The sequence below is a fragment of the Tupaia chinensis genome, unplaced genomic scaffold, assembly GCF_000334495.1.
Source record: "Tupaia chinensis unplaced genomic scaffold, TupChi_1.0 Scaffold149424_1, whole genome shotgun sequence".
Taxonomy (NCBI): domain Eukaryota; kingdom Metazoa; phylum Chordata; class Mammalia; order Scandentia; family Tupaiidae; genus Tupaia; species Tupaia belangeri.
Window position 1 is genome coordinate 446,910 of NW_006209268.1, and position 15,040 is coordinate 461,949.

Genomic DNA, 15,040 nt, shown 5'->3' on the forward strand with positions numbered 1-15,040 from the left:
TGTGTGTGTGTGTGGAGGTTTTTGCAATAGGGGGCGTGTGCTCACCAGAAAGACAGAAAGAGACAGAGAGACAGAAAGCGAGAAATCACCCCCCAGGGGGGATGGTCACGCCGCAATCCCTTCTCCTCCATTCTCCTCTTGGGATCTTGGGTATGCATGCACACGCACCCGGTGTGAATTTAAGCCACTGGGTCTGGAGCTCCAACCGCGGTGGACTACATGGTAGTTCAGAAACATAGTCATCATGCTAACTGCTGGTCCCTGTTGTGAAAAATTTTGCAATGGAAATTCATATACAAATATCTGTTTGAGTTCCTGCTTTTAATTTTTTTCCAGTTTTATTTATTTATGTATTTGTTTTTAATATATATTTATTGTTTACATTTAATCACTATACATCTTTACAGTATACATGGTTGTTTTTCCCAGCACAAATACAGTACAGATCAATCAAGACAGACATTACCATATACATTATCAGCAGCAAGTAAATTTTAATTTTTGTGTCAATTAAATGTAGTTTGTCTTCCCTGTTCCCCTCTTTCTCTCCCCCTAGTTTCTCCCCCCTTACTATATCTAGTATCTACAGTTGCCCTCTCTGCTATTACACCTTCCAATCTTTTGGTCTCTACTACAGAGTGCAGACACTTGGTATATATTGAGTGGGGACATACAAAGCCTGTATGATTATTTATTTTTACTATTATTATTTTGGCAAGATACTCAGAGGTAGAATTGCTGGACATATTGGGGCCAACAAGTGCAATAGTGGTTAAGGCACTGGACTCCTACGTGGCCAACCACGCATAGAGTCCCAGACCTGGTAACTTGGAAATTATGCCAGTCATGTGTATATGCATGCCCAAAATCCCAGGGGGAGACTGGAGAAGGAACTGTGACATGGCTAGCCTCCCTGGAGGGTATTTATCACATTCCCTCTCTGTGTGTCTGTCTCTCACTGGCAAGGGCACATACCCCATGGCAAAAACCTTTAAAAAAAAAAATTGCCTGACGTGTTAACTCTATGCTTAATTTTTAAAGTGTCTTTCACAAGAGCGGCACCATTTTATGTTTCCAATAGCAATTTACAAGAGGACTGATTTGTCCATATCCTCACCAACACTTAATATTTTCCAACTTTAGATTTTAAGCCCTTTGAGGACCTAAATTGTCCCATTTGTCTCCTCTACTAGTACCTTTATATATAATGACTAAATAAATATTTGTTGAATAAATGGATCACTAATTTCAAATACATTTTAGCAATTGAACTAGCTATTAATAAAGAACTTCCATGTGGAAATATTTGGTTAAGACTTAATTTTAGAATACTTAAGTTATAAATGTCATTGTTTTCTTATAACACAAGAATATATATTTAAGGAGATAAAAATATACAGAGAAAAACTAAAATGATTAAGGAAAAAATAAAGCATTATCATAAAGAACTGATAATATGGCTTAGAATCAAACTGAATTATTTTATTTAAGGGGTCCTTCTGGGACTAGCAGATGGCGTAATTGTTATGTCACTGGATTCCCACATGGTCAACCACAGTTCGAGTGCTAGACCTGGTGGCATGTGTGTATGTGCCCAAAATCCCAAAAGGAGAATGGAGGAGAAGGAAATGCAACATGGCGATTTCTCTGGGGAAGTGATTTCTCACTTTCTGTCTCTGTCTCTCCAGTAAGCACACACATTCTGCAGCAAAAATCTCTCTCTAAAATAAATAGTCTCCTCCTTTTAAAAAAGAAATATTTAATTTTATTTATCATTATTATTGTTTTTAAAATTTGCTATAGGGCACATGTGCTCACCATAGAGAGACAGAGAGAAAGAGAAAGGGAAAGTGAGAAAGCAAGCCGCCAGGCTGGGACTCAAATTGCTGTCGGCCATGTGGGAGTCCAGTGCCTTAACCGCCACCCCACCTGCTGGCTTCAAATAAAGGGTACTTCTAATATTAACCACATATATGTTTTTTTCTGGTGATATGAAAGTTGGCTTGAAATTGCTCAATTAAAAAAAATCACAGCAAGTTTTGAGTGATTTGTAACTATTGGTATTTCAGCTAGATGTAAGGAATAAGTCTGCATGGGTAACTAAGTACATAGTTTATATGTGTGAGAGAGGTAGGTTTGTGAGTATGCAAATATGTGAGTGTATATATTATAAATACAACACTGGAAGCAACCACAGGGTAAATGTCTTCAGAGCTGCAAGGAGAAACTTTCAGTTAACCTTCAGGCTAATAGTATTGTACTCTACTTACAAAAGCCAGGGAGATTTATAAAACCCTTTCTACTGTCATGCTGCAAAGCATTCTATAGAAGGTAAGCATATTTTGCAGAAAGGACACTAGGGAAAGTGAGACATTTTAAATTTCAGCATTTGCAAAATCTAATAGGAACAAGAATATTTAAAGCTAAAGAAAAATACTGATAAAAGTCTGTACATTAAATTCTCAACAACTGAAAGTAAAAATAAGTTTTGATTTGATTCTAATACAAGAAAATGGTCATTATGAAGTGGACTAAAATGGACTGAATTAAAACCAGGAAAGGATTAGTAAATAGCAAATAATAAGGCAGTAACTGAAGAAACTCAAGACACGTTTTCTAGCCATTTCCAACCAAGGGCCTTTATACAAAATCTAGTAAAGAATCATACAGTGTTATACACACACACACACACACACACACACACACACACACAAATTGCCAGAGAGTGCAAATGATCATTAGAGAGAAAGAGAGAGATAGAGCGAGAACCCCCACTCCCCTGCCAGGTGAATGGTCATGCTGCAATCCCTTCTCCTCCATCTCCCCTTTCTTTTGAGATTTTTGAATGCACATGCATAAACACCAGGATGTTTTTCAAGCTGCTGGGTTCAGAACTCAAACTATGCAGTTGCCTATGTGGGATCTAGCTGCCTTAACTATCATGCCACCCACCGGCCCACAGGTTCATATTTTAATTATTTGTTTATTGACTTCCATCTCCAGAAACCTAAGCTCCATGATGGTGATGGATATTTTCATTTGTCTTTCTTTTGTTCACTGCTATATCCCTCAACTCCAAATAACACCTGACATGAAAGTGTTTTTTTTTTTCCTTATTTTTTTCCATGAATTCCATAGCAAAGGCTCAGTTTTCTCTCCACTAATTCTATTGTCTTATAAAATCCCAAGTACAAAAGATTGTTTCAGGTTTTAAAAAGGTTTGAAAAAAACTAAATATAAATGATCAAATATCAAACATACAAAATGACCAGTCACAATAGCACTACTTAAAATAATGAGAGCGTAATTTGCAGTTTGGATTACTTTAGTCTTTTTTTTTTTTTTTTTTGTATGTTGCTAACAAATTCCTGAGAGAGTGAATTTAAGAGAACAGAGGTTTATTTTGACTCACAACTCTGGTGGCTGTGAAGTCCAAAGGCATCATGAAATGGCAGAAAGCATGCGGCATGGTCAATGGAAGCACAGAGGACGGCAGGTGTGTGCAGAGAGATAGCTGAAGACAATTCACACTCTTATAACAACCAGCTCTCAAAATAACTAGCTCTTTCTCACAACGACTAAAACTCACTTGGTCTTAGGAGACATCGTTCATCTATTTGTGAGCATTTTGCCTCTAAAAAAACAATCACCATGATCCAATCACCACCTATTAGGCTTCACAACCTTCAAACATCAAATTCCAAAACATGAAAGTTGGAGAGACAAACTAACATCCAACTACAGCATGTATCAGACATACATAAATTAAAACGTTAGATGCCTTAGTTCTCATGCACTTCTGGCTAACAGCAGCAGTACTGCATTACTGTGTAGTCAAATATTGCCACATAGCAGGACAACTTTTTATTGTGTGGTAAATTTATTTTTTTATGATATGATTTCTTATCAGCATTTAATCGTTGTATATCTCTATAGCACGTAGTATGGTTCCTCAAAGCATGCATGTAGTATATCACAAACAAATCAAGGATATTACCATATACATAATCTTCAACAGGGAAGTTTACATTCTTGTGTCTGTTAAGTATTTCTTTCCCGAGTCCTCCCACCCACCCTCTATTATTCAGTCCTCTCTCATACAGTCTCTGGTATCCACACTTATCCTCACTACTGTTGTATCTTCAGATCTTTTGATTTCTGCCATAGAGTGTAGATATGTGTACATATTGAGCGGGGACATACAGTGTTTGTCTTTTATGGTCCAGCTTATACTACTTAGTATCAACTCATTTGTATTCATCCACTTTGTATCAAATGACAGGGTCTGGTTCCTTATGGCTGAATAGTATTCCACAGCATATATGTGTCACATTTTTTAAAAAAAGAACTATTTATTTAATTTCACTTCTTCTGATTATTTTTTAATTTGACCAGACAGAGACAGAGACAGAGAGAAAGGGAAAGTGAGAAAGCAAGCCACCAAGTCCAGGACTTGAACCATGGTTGGCCATGTGGGACTCCAGCATTTTTAACCAGCATGCTACTTGCTGGCCCATGTGTCACATTTTTAAAATCTAGTTATCTGTTCTTGAGAACTTAGGTTGATTCTATGTCTTAGCAATTGTGAACAAAACTACAATAAACACAGAAGTTCACATATCTTTCTGACTGCTTTTCTATCCTTTGGATAAATAATAAGGAGTAGGATGACTGGGTCATATGGCAATTTTATTTATATTTTTTTGAGGCACTTCCATACTGTTTTCCACAGTGACTACATTAATTTACATTCCCACCAACAATGTAGGAGGGTTCCTTTTTACCGTGGTATTACCAACATTATTCTTCTTTCTTTTTTTGATCATAGACATTATGACTGGGGTTAAGTGGTATCTCATTGTAATTTTGATTTGCATTTCCTTTATGACAAGAATTTTTTTTTAATTTGCATTCTGGCCATTCATATGTCTTTGTAGAGGGTTGTTTGTTCAACTCATTGCCCATTTTTAAATTAATTTTTTCTAGAGGTGAGTGGCTTGAGTTGCCTATATATTCTGGTTATCAAGTTACGATGTGACGCATAGTTTGCAAGTATTTTTTCCCCATTCTAAGGGGTTGTCTCTTCACTCTAATTATTGTTTCCATTGCTGTACAGAAGCTTTTTAGCTTGATGTAATCCCACTTATCTATTTTTGGGATTATTACCTGTACTTTAGGGGTCTTATTTAAGAAATTTTTGCCTCCTCCAATGTCTTCAGGTGTTTAGCAAATATTTTATCAATATAACATTTCACCAAATGAATGCAGAGAAAATAATTAACAGCTATTGAAACAATTCTGTGGCCCAATCATTAAACAAAAGACAAAAATCACAGGGTCATATTTACTACTGTAAGCTCAGGATTCTATTACATGTATCCCCAACACAGAGAATGTATATAAGGGAAGTTTTCCCATAATTGTATCCTCAAAATACTGTAATAATCAAGCTCCAATATTAAATTAAATCTCATTTTTTCAGGAAATATGCCCAATTATTCCATGACTTGAAGATCAGGTAAACTCATATTCAAGAATAGTAATTCAGAAACTAAACAAAATAGAGAATGGAATGTATTTATTCTCTTGCCTATACAATTCCATGAGCTTAACTCATACTCTTCATACTCTTTAAAAAAAGAAAAAAAAAAATCTGGGCAAAGAAAATCTCTTCTAAAATTCAGGACAAATATAATTGCTGGGATTGAGAGAAAAACAAAGTAGGCTTAAAAAAAAGTATTCTATTTTATAGATCTTTCTCTTGGGCATAATTACAAAGTGACATTCATGTGCAACCAATGAGGCCCCTATTTTTTTCTCACAAAATTCAAAGACATCAGCAAAACCACCTATGTCAGTAATAAAAATAAAAAGTCTTTGACTTTTTAAATGTTATCATACTGTCACAGTGGAATAAAATTAGCTTGAAAAATGATCTAAAGGCACATGATGCAGTTCATTATGTATAACAGCAACAGCAGCGGTTTCCCAGTGTTCATAAAGCCTGCTCCATTAAATTTACCTCCAGTCAATAATTAGGAGTCCACAAATAAACCTGGGCAATTAAATCAATACTGCCAGGCAATTATATTCCAGAGTCCAGGCTCAGTGGCACAAAAAGGCACTATATCAAACTGCAGTATTAAGCAGACTGATGCCATTTGCAACAGGATTTTTTCACTAACTGGACAGAATATAAGTATATATTCAGATAAAGTAGAATGTATGTATGTAACTCTATTTGTGCTAACCAAAAAAACAGGTCTAATGTCAGTATAATTTTAGTATGATTTAATAAAGATGTACATATACGAATTTATTGCTTGTATGATCATAAACTGACAATAAAATTTCAAATGAAAAGAAATAGAAGGTTGTATGTCTAAGGTAAACATTTAAAAGTACATTAAAAAGTTTATTTAAATCATTTTTTTAAGCTGGAAAAAAAAAAAAAACTCATGATGATCATTACTTACCTCCTTTATGTACCAAGCTCCGGCTGGGTTTGGGCACACAACATGATTAAGAAATGGCCTCTCTTGGGGCTGGTAGGTGGTATGATAGTTAAGGTTCTGCACTCCTACATGGCTGACCGTGGTTAATGTCCCAGTCCTGGCAGCTTGCTTTCTCACTTTCCCTCTCTACCTCTTTGTCTCTCTTTGGTCAAAATAAAAAATAATAATAACAAATAAAATGGGACCCAGTGGATGGCATAATGGTTATGATCCTGGAATCTGATATAGTCCACTGTGGTTCAGTCCTGGACCTGGCAGCTTAAACTCACACCAGACATGTGTGCCTGCATGTGTGCCCAAAATCCCAAGAAGAGAATAGAGGAGAAGGGATTATGGCATGGCCATCCTTCCTGGATTTTTTTTTCTTGTTTTCTGTCTCTCTGTCTCACTCGCAAGTACACGTGCCCCATAGCAAAAATCTCTTTCAAAATAAATAAACAAATAATAAATTAAGTAATTAGTTTTTTAAAAAGGCCTCTCTTCTCCAGAGTAAGTTGTCACCATAATAGGCTTTGTCTAGCACCCTTACATCTGCACTTAAACAAATTTGAGCAAAGATTACTCATTGCTTATTATTATTATTGAAGTGATTCCAGATATGTTTAAAAATATACAAAACTGACATCAAGAATATAGCTTATGGGGGACCAGCAGTTAGTGTAATGGCTATGTAGCTTGACTCCCATGTAGTTGACTGCGGTTCGTGTCCTGGACCTGGTGGCTTAAAACTCACGCTGGGCACCTGTGTGTGTGCATGCCCAAGATCCTGAGAATGGAGGAGAAGAGATTGCAGCATGGCCATCCCCTCTTGGGGTGATTTCTCACTTTCTGTCTCTATGTCTCTGTCTGGCGAGCACATGTGTCCTATAGCAAAAACCTCTCAAAACAAAACAAAACAAAATAAAATAAATAAAAGAATATAGCTTATGGGACCAGCAGTTAGCGTAACGGCTATGTCGCTGAACTCCACTGTAGCCGACTGCAGTTCGAGTCCCAGACCCAGTGGCTTAAACACATGCCGGGTGCGTGTGCATAGATGCCCAAGATCCCAAGAGGAGAATGGAGGAGAAGAGATTGCAGCATGGCCATCCCCTCTTGGGGTGATTTCTCACTTTCTGTCTCTATGTCTCTGTCTGGCGAGCACATGTGTCCTATAGCAAAAACCTCTCCAAAAACAAAAGTATATAGTTTATATATTATTTACTTATCCTTGATATAGCAAAAGCACAGAAACTGCTATTTGTTATTATAAATATAATATCAGCTTTTAGTTTTAATCTTTACATAGAAACATTTACAATGACATTTTAAAAATCACAGGATAGTCATTTTTTTCCTTATTGACAAACATGTTTTAACTCTTTTTTATTCTAGTTATTTTTTTAAATAAACAATTAGAGCAAAAAGAACTAGAATAAAAAAAGTTTTAGAATACATTACATGCTGTCAGTGATGTCAAAACAAAAGCTGATGATGACTAGAAAAGCAGGGCTCTCACCTGCCAATAAACTGCCCTTGATCACTTACAAGAGGGGTGCATCCCAGCAGACTATATGTGTATTAAAAAAAATACTTTAAAGGGAAGAAAAAGTATCACACAGGTCACAGCAGCAGTCTCAATAGACCCCTCAGGGATTTCAACTTGTCTTGGCCTTGTCATCCTCTATGCAGCTTTCCACTCGGCCCAGAAAATGTCGATAGGAAAATGTTTGAGGGGCCTCTGGTGGAAATTTTTTCATTCTTTCTGCATTGACAGGATGCCAAATCAATATTTACTTCCCACTAACAAGCTGCTTGAGGTCTCAGTAGAAAATATTGTAGAGAATGCGGGAAGACACAGTAATAAACAGCTGTCTGGCTGTGAGGAAAACATGAATTGACTGGAAACAGGTCCATAGTAAAAGGTCACTGAAACCCATGAACTCCTCAGGTGTCCATATCAACTACTAACTTTAAAGACACATAATAAAGAATCTCTTTTCCTAAGAGGTCTGAGAGAATGGATCCTTTTCAGTCTAGCAAACACAGAGGTTGACTCAATAATTTAATTAATGCATCTGCTACAAGACCCATGTTGGCTCTTTCCCAAGGCATTTGTTTCATTTGTTAAGTCCAAAAGTACAAATAGAGGGTTAACTTTCTAGTCTACCTATTGGAATACTTCTTTACCTAAAAGAAGTAAATAATGGGCAGTGTTTACAGAAAGTTAGGTATCTAGTAGAAGTGCAAGGTTTGGAATTTTTATTTGGAAGTTGTAATATACAAAGCAGAAAAATGAAATACCTGTCCTTCCAGAAGTTTCTGAATATACAACAGCCATTCTTTGTCATTTTCAGCATCTATCTTTATCTTTTCAATTTCCTAAGGATAAAATTAAAAAAGCTGATATTCATTGCATATATGAACTTGATCATGCTATTAGCTATTGAATAAACCAAGAGTGATATCAGTAGAATTAGATTCAACAAAGAGTGCCTCTCCCCTCAAAGTAGGAATATTTACATCCATGTTCTTTACTATTCAATTTATAAATATTTACATCCATATAGAAGATAAATCTGCACTTATATTTCTCACAATAACTCGGTAATATTTTATTTCTGCCTTCACAATGGAGCTGGAGGTAGGACCTAAGCTCGAGTAAAAACAATTAAAATATAATGAAAGATAAGATAGAGCCATATAAAAGGATCATTTATAAGATTACGTAAAACTTATACTGAAAAATCTGACTTGTCAACATATAGCTAGGGGGTAACTGCTATAGTTACAAACAGAAGAGAACATGACACGAATCTGGTATATTTAAAAGCTTGCTTATTTAAAATATACAACAGCTTGTTTATCTAAAATGTTCAGCTAAGTACTTTTAATCCATCAACTCTCACGATAAAATATTTCTGAAATTATAATGTACTCACACATGCAGTTGATGATTCACTTAAAACCATAACTAAGTTCTCAAAAAAATTGACTTTTTGAAAAGAGAAGGAGTTGAGAAATGAAGACGTGTTAAAATTTACTCTATGTTAGGTAGCAATGTAGGTATATCATACAGGTTACTAGAGTTTTGACATGAATTTACTATAGTTCTATATAGTTTATTTTAGGTGCTTTGGGGTCTGCTTGGGCAAGTACTCAACTCTTTAGGGTTCTGAGAGATTCACAATCAGTCTAAATAAGCTCTGGTCTACAATTAAATCTAGGAAATATGTCAAGGTGTACGGAGAATAGTGTGTTTGTACTTCAGTTCTTTTACTTCTAAGAGAGCCTTCATTTAAGGTTATAGAAGATACTTAATACAATGCTGTGCCCTCTGGCTTCAGACTGCATCTGATCAGAGGCAGGGATGCCTTTTTTTTTTTTCTTTCACAGAAATGCACCATCTAGTTTTGAGGACTATAAAGAGAGATTCTTTTCTAGTTCATACATTCAATGGAGAAAATGTTTTTTTAAAATCTGTCCATTCAAAAGAGGTGTGCTTTTTTAATTTGCCAGCCTAGGAAAGGCATCTTTTTAGATACCAAACAAAGATGATGACTCTGTATTCTAGAGTATGTACATATGTTTATGGGCAGACATGTGCACAAGCATGCACATGCATACAGACACATCCACTTGTAGGATTTTGCTAAATCTGTTTGCTTTAAACTACCAGGCAATAGTAGAGGCCTTGACTTTAATATTTTGTTAGGTTTTTAATTATAAACAAATTTTAGATAAAAATATGTATATGTTAACATCTTTGGCAGAGGTACTATTATCTCTGTTGTTCTATATTGATACTTTGATGTTCTCCTACTTCAAAATTTAGAATTTAATAGAAAGTTATGATGTTATGGCATAGCTGCTGAAAATAGGAAACAGGAAATTCACCATCGTAGTCATTCTTGAATGAAAATAATTTCTGCAGGATTCCTTTGACCTCTCTTCTAATAATTCTTGCAGTTTAAAACCTTTGTAAATTGTAACTCTAGTCTAGAATTTTTTTTTTATTTAACTTTATTTATTTATTTATTTATTTATTTTAATTTGACCAGAGAGGGACAGAGTGAGAGAGAGAGAGAGCTGGGGGCAGAGTGAGAAAGCAAGCCGCCAGGTCTGGAACTTGAACTGCGGCCATGTGGAAGTCCAGCGCCCTTAACCACCACGCCACCTGCTGGTCCTTCTAGTCTAGAATATCTTTTAGAAGCTATTAGGTAGTCAGGAAAGTCATGATTGTATGATGATTTCATACAAACATTTAAATTTATCTTTCTACTTTATTTTATTGCTAAGACAGTGTGTACATTCACCAGTGAGAAAGAAAGAGAGAGAAGAGAGAAAGAAAGCACCCTCCAGTGGGGCATGGACAGCCTTCATTTCTCCATCCTGCTGTGATTTGGGGCATGCACACACATGTACCTGGCATGTTTTTCAAGCAGCCAGCGCAGGGATTCAAACCATGGTTGGCCATGTGGCATTCAGCGCCCTTAACCACTAGACTATGGTGTCAGTCTGAAGTCTATCATTTCATTTACTCACTGAACAATATTTATTGGGAAGCCACTAGTGCCATCATCTTTTTAATCTTCTCAAATAATAAACTAATGTTTGTCAATTAAAGTTCAGAGGCATAGTAGAACAGGACTGAGAATCCTCCACAGGTTTACAGAAGACTATGTGTAGAATGATGTTCCCTATTGAGGAGGTAGTAACTGTGTTGAAAATACAGAGCCCCATCCAAGAGGTGCTGAACTGCTACTGAAGACCTACACCTAAGTGCAAATGGGCCAGCCTGTGACGTCATGAGTAAGGAAACTGAATCCCACGTGACTTACTGCAGTTTGATTCCCAGACCCAGGGGCTTGAAAAGTACACTAGGCACATGTGCGTGCATATGCCCAAAATCCCAAAAAGAGGGAGAAATGAAGGAACTGCAGTGTCACAATCTCCCATAATGGGATATTTTCTCATTTCCCTCTGTCTCTCTGGTGATCACATGTGTCCTCTGACAAATCTTGAAAAAAAAAAAAAAGCATATACATTCACTCAGGAATATTTTACCCAATTTTACAGCAACAAATGTATTTTTCAAAACATATTTCCAAAAAATTATTAATCAACAATAATTTTGAATTTAGCCAGAAAGGCACAGATTCACAACTTAAAAAAAAAATCTCATATAGGAGTGAAAATCCTCTAATCAATGGTAACTCAGCTTAACTAAATCCACTCGAACTGGCTTAATTAAAAAGACTGGCTTACTAGACATAGAATATGATTAGTTAAATTAAATAAAATGAAGGAAAGGAGACAGGAAAGGATAATTGACTTGAAAAACAAACAAGCAATTTAGAAACTTATATGTACTGGCCTATTTCTCTATTTCTGTATTACACGGCTAAATTTCTCTAAAGGTTTTGAGTTGTTTAATACTTGATGTGTATCTTTCACTGGACACTTCAACAATCTTGTCTTTACTAATATTACCCTTTTTAAGTGTGTGTGTGTGTGTGTGTGTGTGTGTGTGTGTGTGTTTGGTCATAGGGCATGTGTGCTCACCCCAGAAAGACAGAGAGAAGGAAAGGGAGAGATCGCCCTGCAAGGAGAATAGCCATGACGTAATACCTTCTCTTCCATTTTCCTCTCAGGATTTTGGGCATGAATGCACATGTATCTGGCATGTTTTTCAGGCCACCAGGTCCAGGTCTTAAACTGCAGTCAGCCTTGTGGTATCCAGTGCCTAACCAACATACCAACTGCTTGTCCCCATTAAGATTATATTAAAGGTTAAATTCTTTGGGAGCCAGTAGGTGACATGGTAGTTAAGGGCACTGGACTCCCACATGACTAATTGCGGTTCAAGTCCCAGACCTGGTAGTTTACTTTCTCACTTTCTCTCTCTCTCTCTCTCTAGTGAAATTTAAATAAATAAATAAATAAATAAAGTTAAATAACTCTTTTAAAAAATCTATATTCCTAAAAAAATTAATTTTTTAAAGAGTGATTTTTGCTATAGGGCGCTTGTGTTCACCAGAGAGACAAAGAGAGACAGAGCAACAGAAAGTGATAAATCATCCCTCGGGGGGATGGTCACACCACATCCCTTCTCCTCTATTCTCTTCTTGGTATTTTGGGCTAGCACTCACATGTATCCAGTGTGAGTTTGAAGCCACTGGGCCCTGGACTCGAACTGTGGTCGACTATGTAGGAGTCCAGTGATATAACCATTATGCCATCTGCTGGCCCCTTTAAAGATTAAATTCTATGAATTATAAAACAAAGTATATGTACTTATTGTTAATAAATATTTAAATAATCTTACCACTTCATCTTCTGTGTCTAATATTTCTTCTAGATCTGACCGCGAAATATTCAGAATAGAAGCTGCCAAGGTCTGGGCTTTATGGGTAGAGGTTTTACAAGTGTTCCTGTTTTTCTGCATTTTTTTAAGCTCCCTGATTCGTCGCCTTATCACATGAACATCATTTTGTAACTCTTTGACCAAAGCCTGCAACATATTGAAAAGAATACAGGCTTATAAGAAAGTCATAATAAAGACAAAGCATTCATAACAAAAATGTGAAAACACTAGCATAATATTTTTATTAGGATTATTCTAATTTTATTTTCTAATATAATGGATTTCTCTTTATCTACTGCCAGTATACAGTGAAAATTCTCTTAAATCATCACTTAACCAGCTCACTGGATTAACCCAAATGCTCCAAGTCTTATTTCAGAAATACCAAATGATATCTTGGTTAGTGAATGCTTATAGTAGACAGGCTATGGTTAATTATTCTAAAGCACAACCACTACTGGTTACCTAATGCCAAGAGTCAGTTCTATTTATTCCTAAATGTAACTATATTAATCTTACCAGGTTAGTTAAATAATCATTTAATTATAAAACAAACTGACAAAAATGACTGCAGAAAGAGTTGTTTTTATTTTATTAAACTGGATTAGACATATGTTGGAAGGAGTTGAGAAAGACAAGTGAGTAAAAATACAAATAAATTATGTGTGGGCAAGATGATAAAGGATTTTTAAAAATCCTAAGAACTCTAAGATTGTTTTCAAAAGCAATCTTAAATTTCTTAAAGTTTCCTCTTTAAGAAATCAATAAATGCTAGCCCAAACCATACATCTATGTGTGCATAAGAAAAGCTACTTTTGGGGGGTTATCTTGAATGGACAGACTTCCATACCTCCAGGCAGTTTTGTGAGTTGAGAGCCAGTCAGTTAGATGTTTGGACTGTTTCTGACCTTCTGTTAGGTCAAGCAACATTGTAATAAGTAAAAGTGCTCATATATTAATTATGTATCTCTAGAATACATAGGTAAAAGTGAAACAGCTGGATCTATGCATGTGTACAACCGTCATATTGATGGCAATAAGTTCATTCTATTCCTGCTCCTTCATGACAGTATCAAATTATACCTTTTCATAGATGGGTGAAAATATGTTTCTCCACACACTGTTTTCAGTATAGTTTGATGTAGCCACATTTATTTCTGCTTTTGTTCCTGTGCTTTGGTCTCATATTGAAAAAAAAATTGACAAGATACAGAACAAAAATTTTTTTCCTTATGTTTTCGTTTAGGAGTTTTATGGTTTCAGGTATAATATTTAAATTTTCAATCCACTGTTAATTAATGTTTTTGAGTGGTGTATTCATGGATCTAATTTTATGCTCTTTCATGTGGTTTCCCAGCACCATTTTCTGATGACACCATCCTTTCCCCTTTGTTAATTTTTGGTGTCCTTGCCAAATATTAGTTAACCTTATAAAAGGGTCTTTAAAAAGTTCATGGAAATGCATATTATTGGGAAAAAAAGACTTATGCGTGAATTTCAAAGTTATTTGTACCAATATAAACTTGGACTAGCTTGTTATAACATGTCTGAACAGGAGTCAGTTTGAGGGACTAATAAGGATAAAACATCAGTTTGAAAAGAGCCCTTATAGGAACAACATAAATTCTGTTAAAATTGAAGCAAGAATAAGCAATATGGTGAAGTTTAGGTGAAAGACTGGTATTGATGCTTTATGAAAAGCTATGAAGACACTGCCCTCAAAGAAATCATCAGTTTATAAATAGATAATTGATTTTAAGAAAGAATAAGATCATGTTGAAGATGATGCCCATAGTGGTAGATCATCCACATCAATTTATGAGAAAATTAATCTTGTTTGTGCTCCAATTGAAAAGGACAAATGGTTGACAAAAGAAACAACAGCCAACACTATAGACATTCAATTAATTCAGCTTACACAATTCTGACTAAATTATTAACACATTTTTTGATTGATGAGTACTAAAATTGTTGTACCCAGATCGGCTGCAAGACAACAGCAGATCGTTCAATGGAAATATTAAACAAGTAAGATGATTCTGAAGCATTTCTTCAAACTGTAACAGGAGGTGACATGTGGCTTTATCTCTGTGATCCTGAAGACAAAGCACAATGTAAGCAATGACTATCAAGAGGTGGAAGTAGTCTAGTCAAAGCAAAAGACTGGTAAAGAACAAAG

The 15,040-nt window shown here is 35.7% G+C and overlaps 1 protein-coding gene across 1 annotated transcript in view; it reads right to left on the bottom strand.

The window, feature by feature from the left end:
• CNTLN (centlein) overlaps positions 1-15,040 on the bottom strand; it is a 312,203-nt gene that overhangs the window by 13,607 nt on the left and 283,556 nt on the right. Inside the window, exons 26-27 of the mRNA XM_006171187.1 lie at positions 12,823-13,008; positions 8,799-8,876 (exon numbers count right to left, since the gene is read on the bottom strand). Of these exons, the coding sequence (XP_006171249.1) occupies positions 8,799-8,876; positions 12,823-13,008 (264 nt within the window). The remainder of the gene's footprint in view (positions 1-8,798; positions 8,877-12,822; positions 13,009-15,040) is intronic.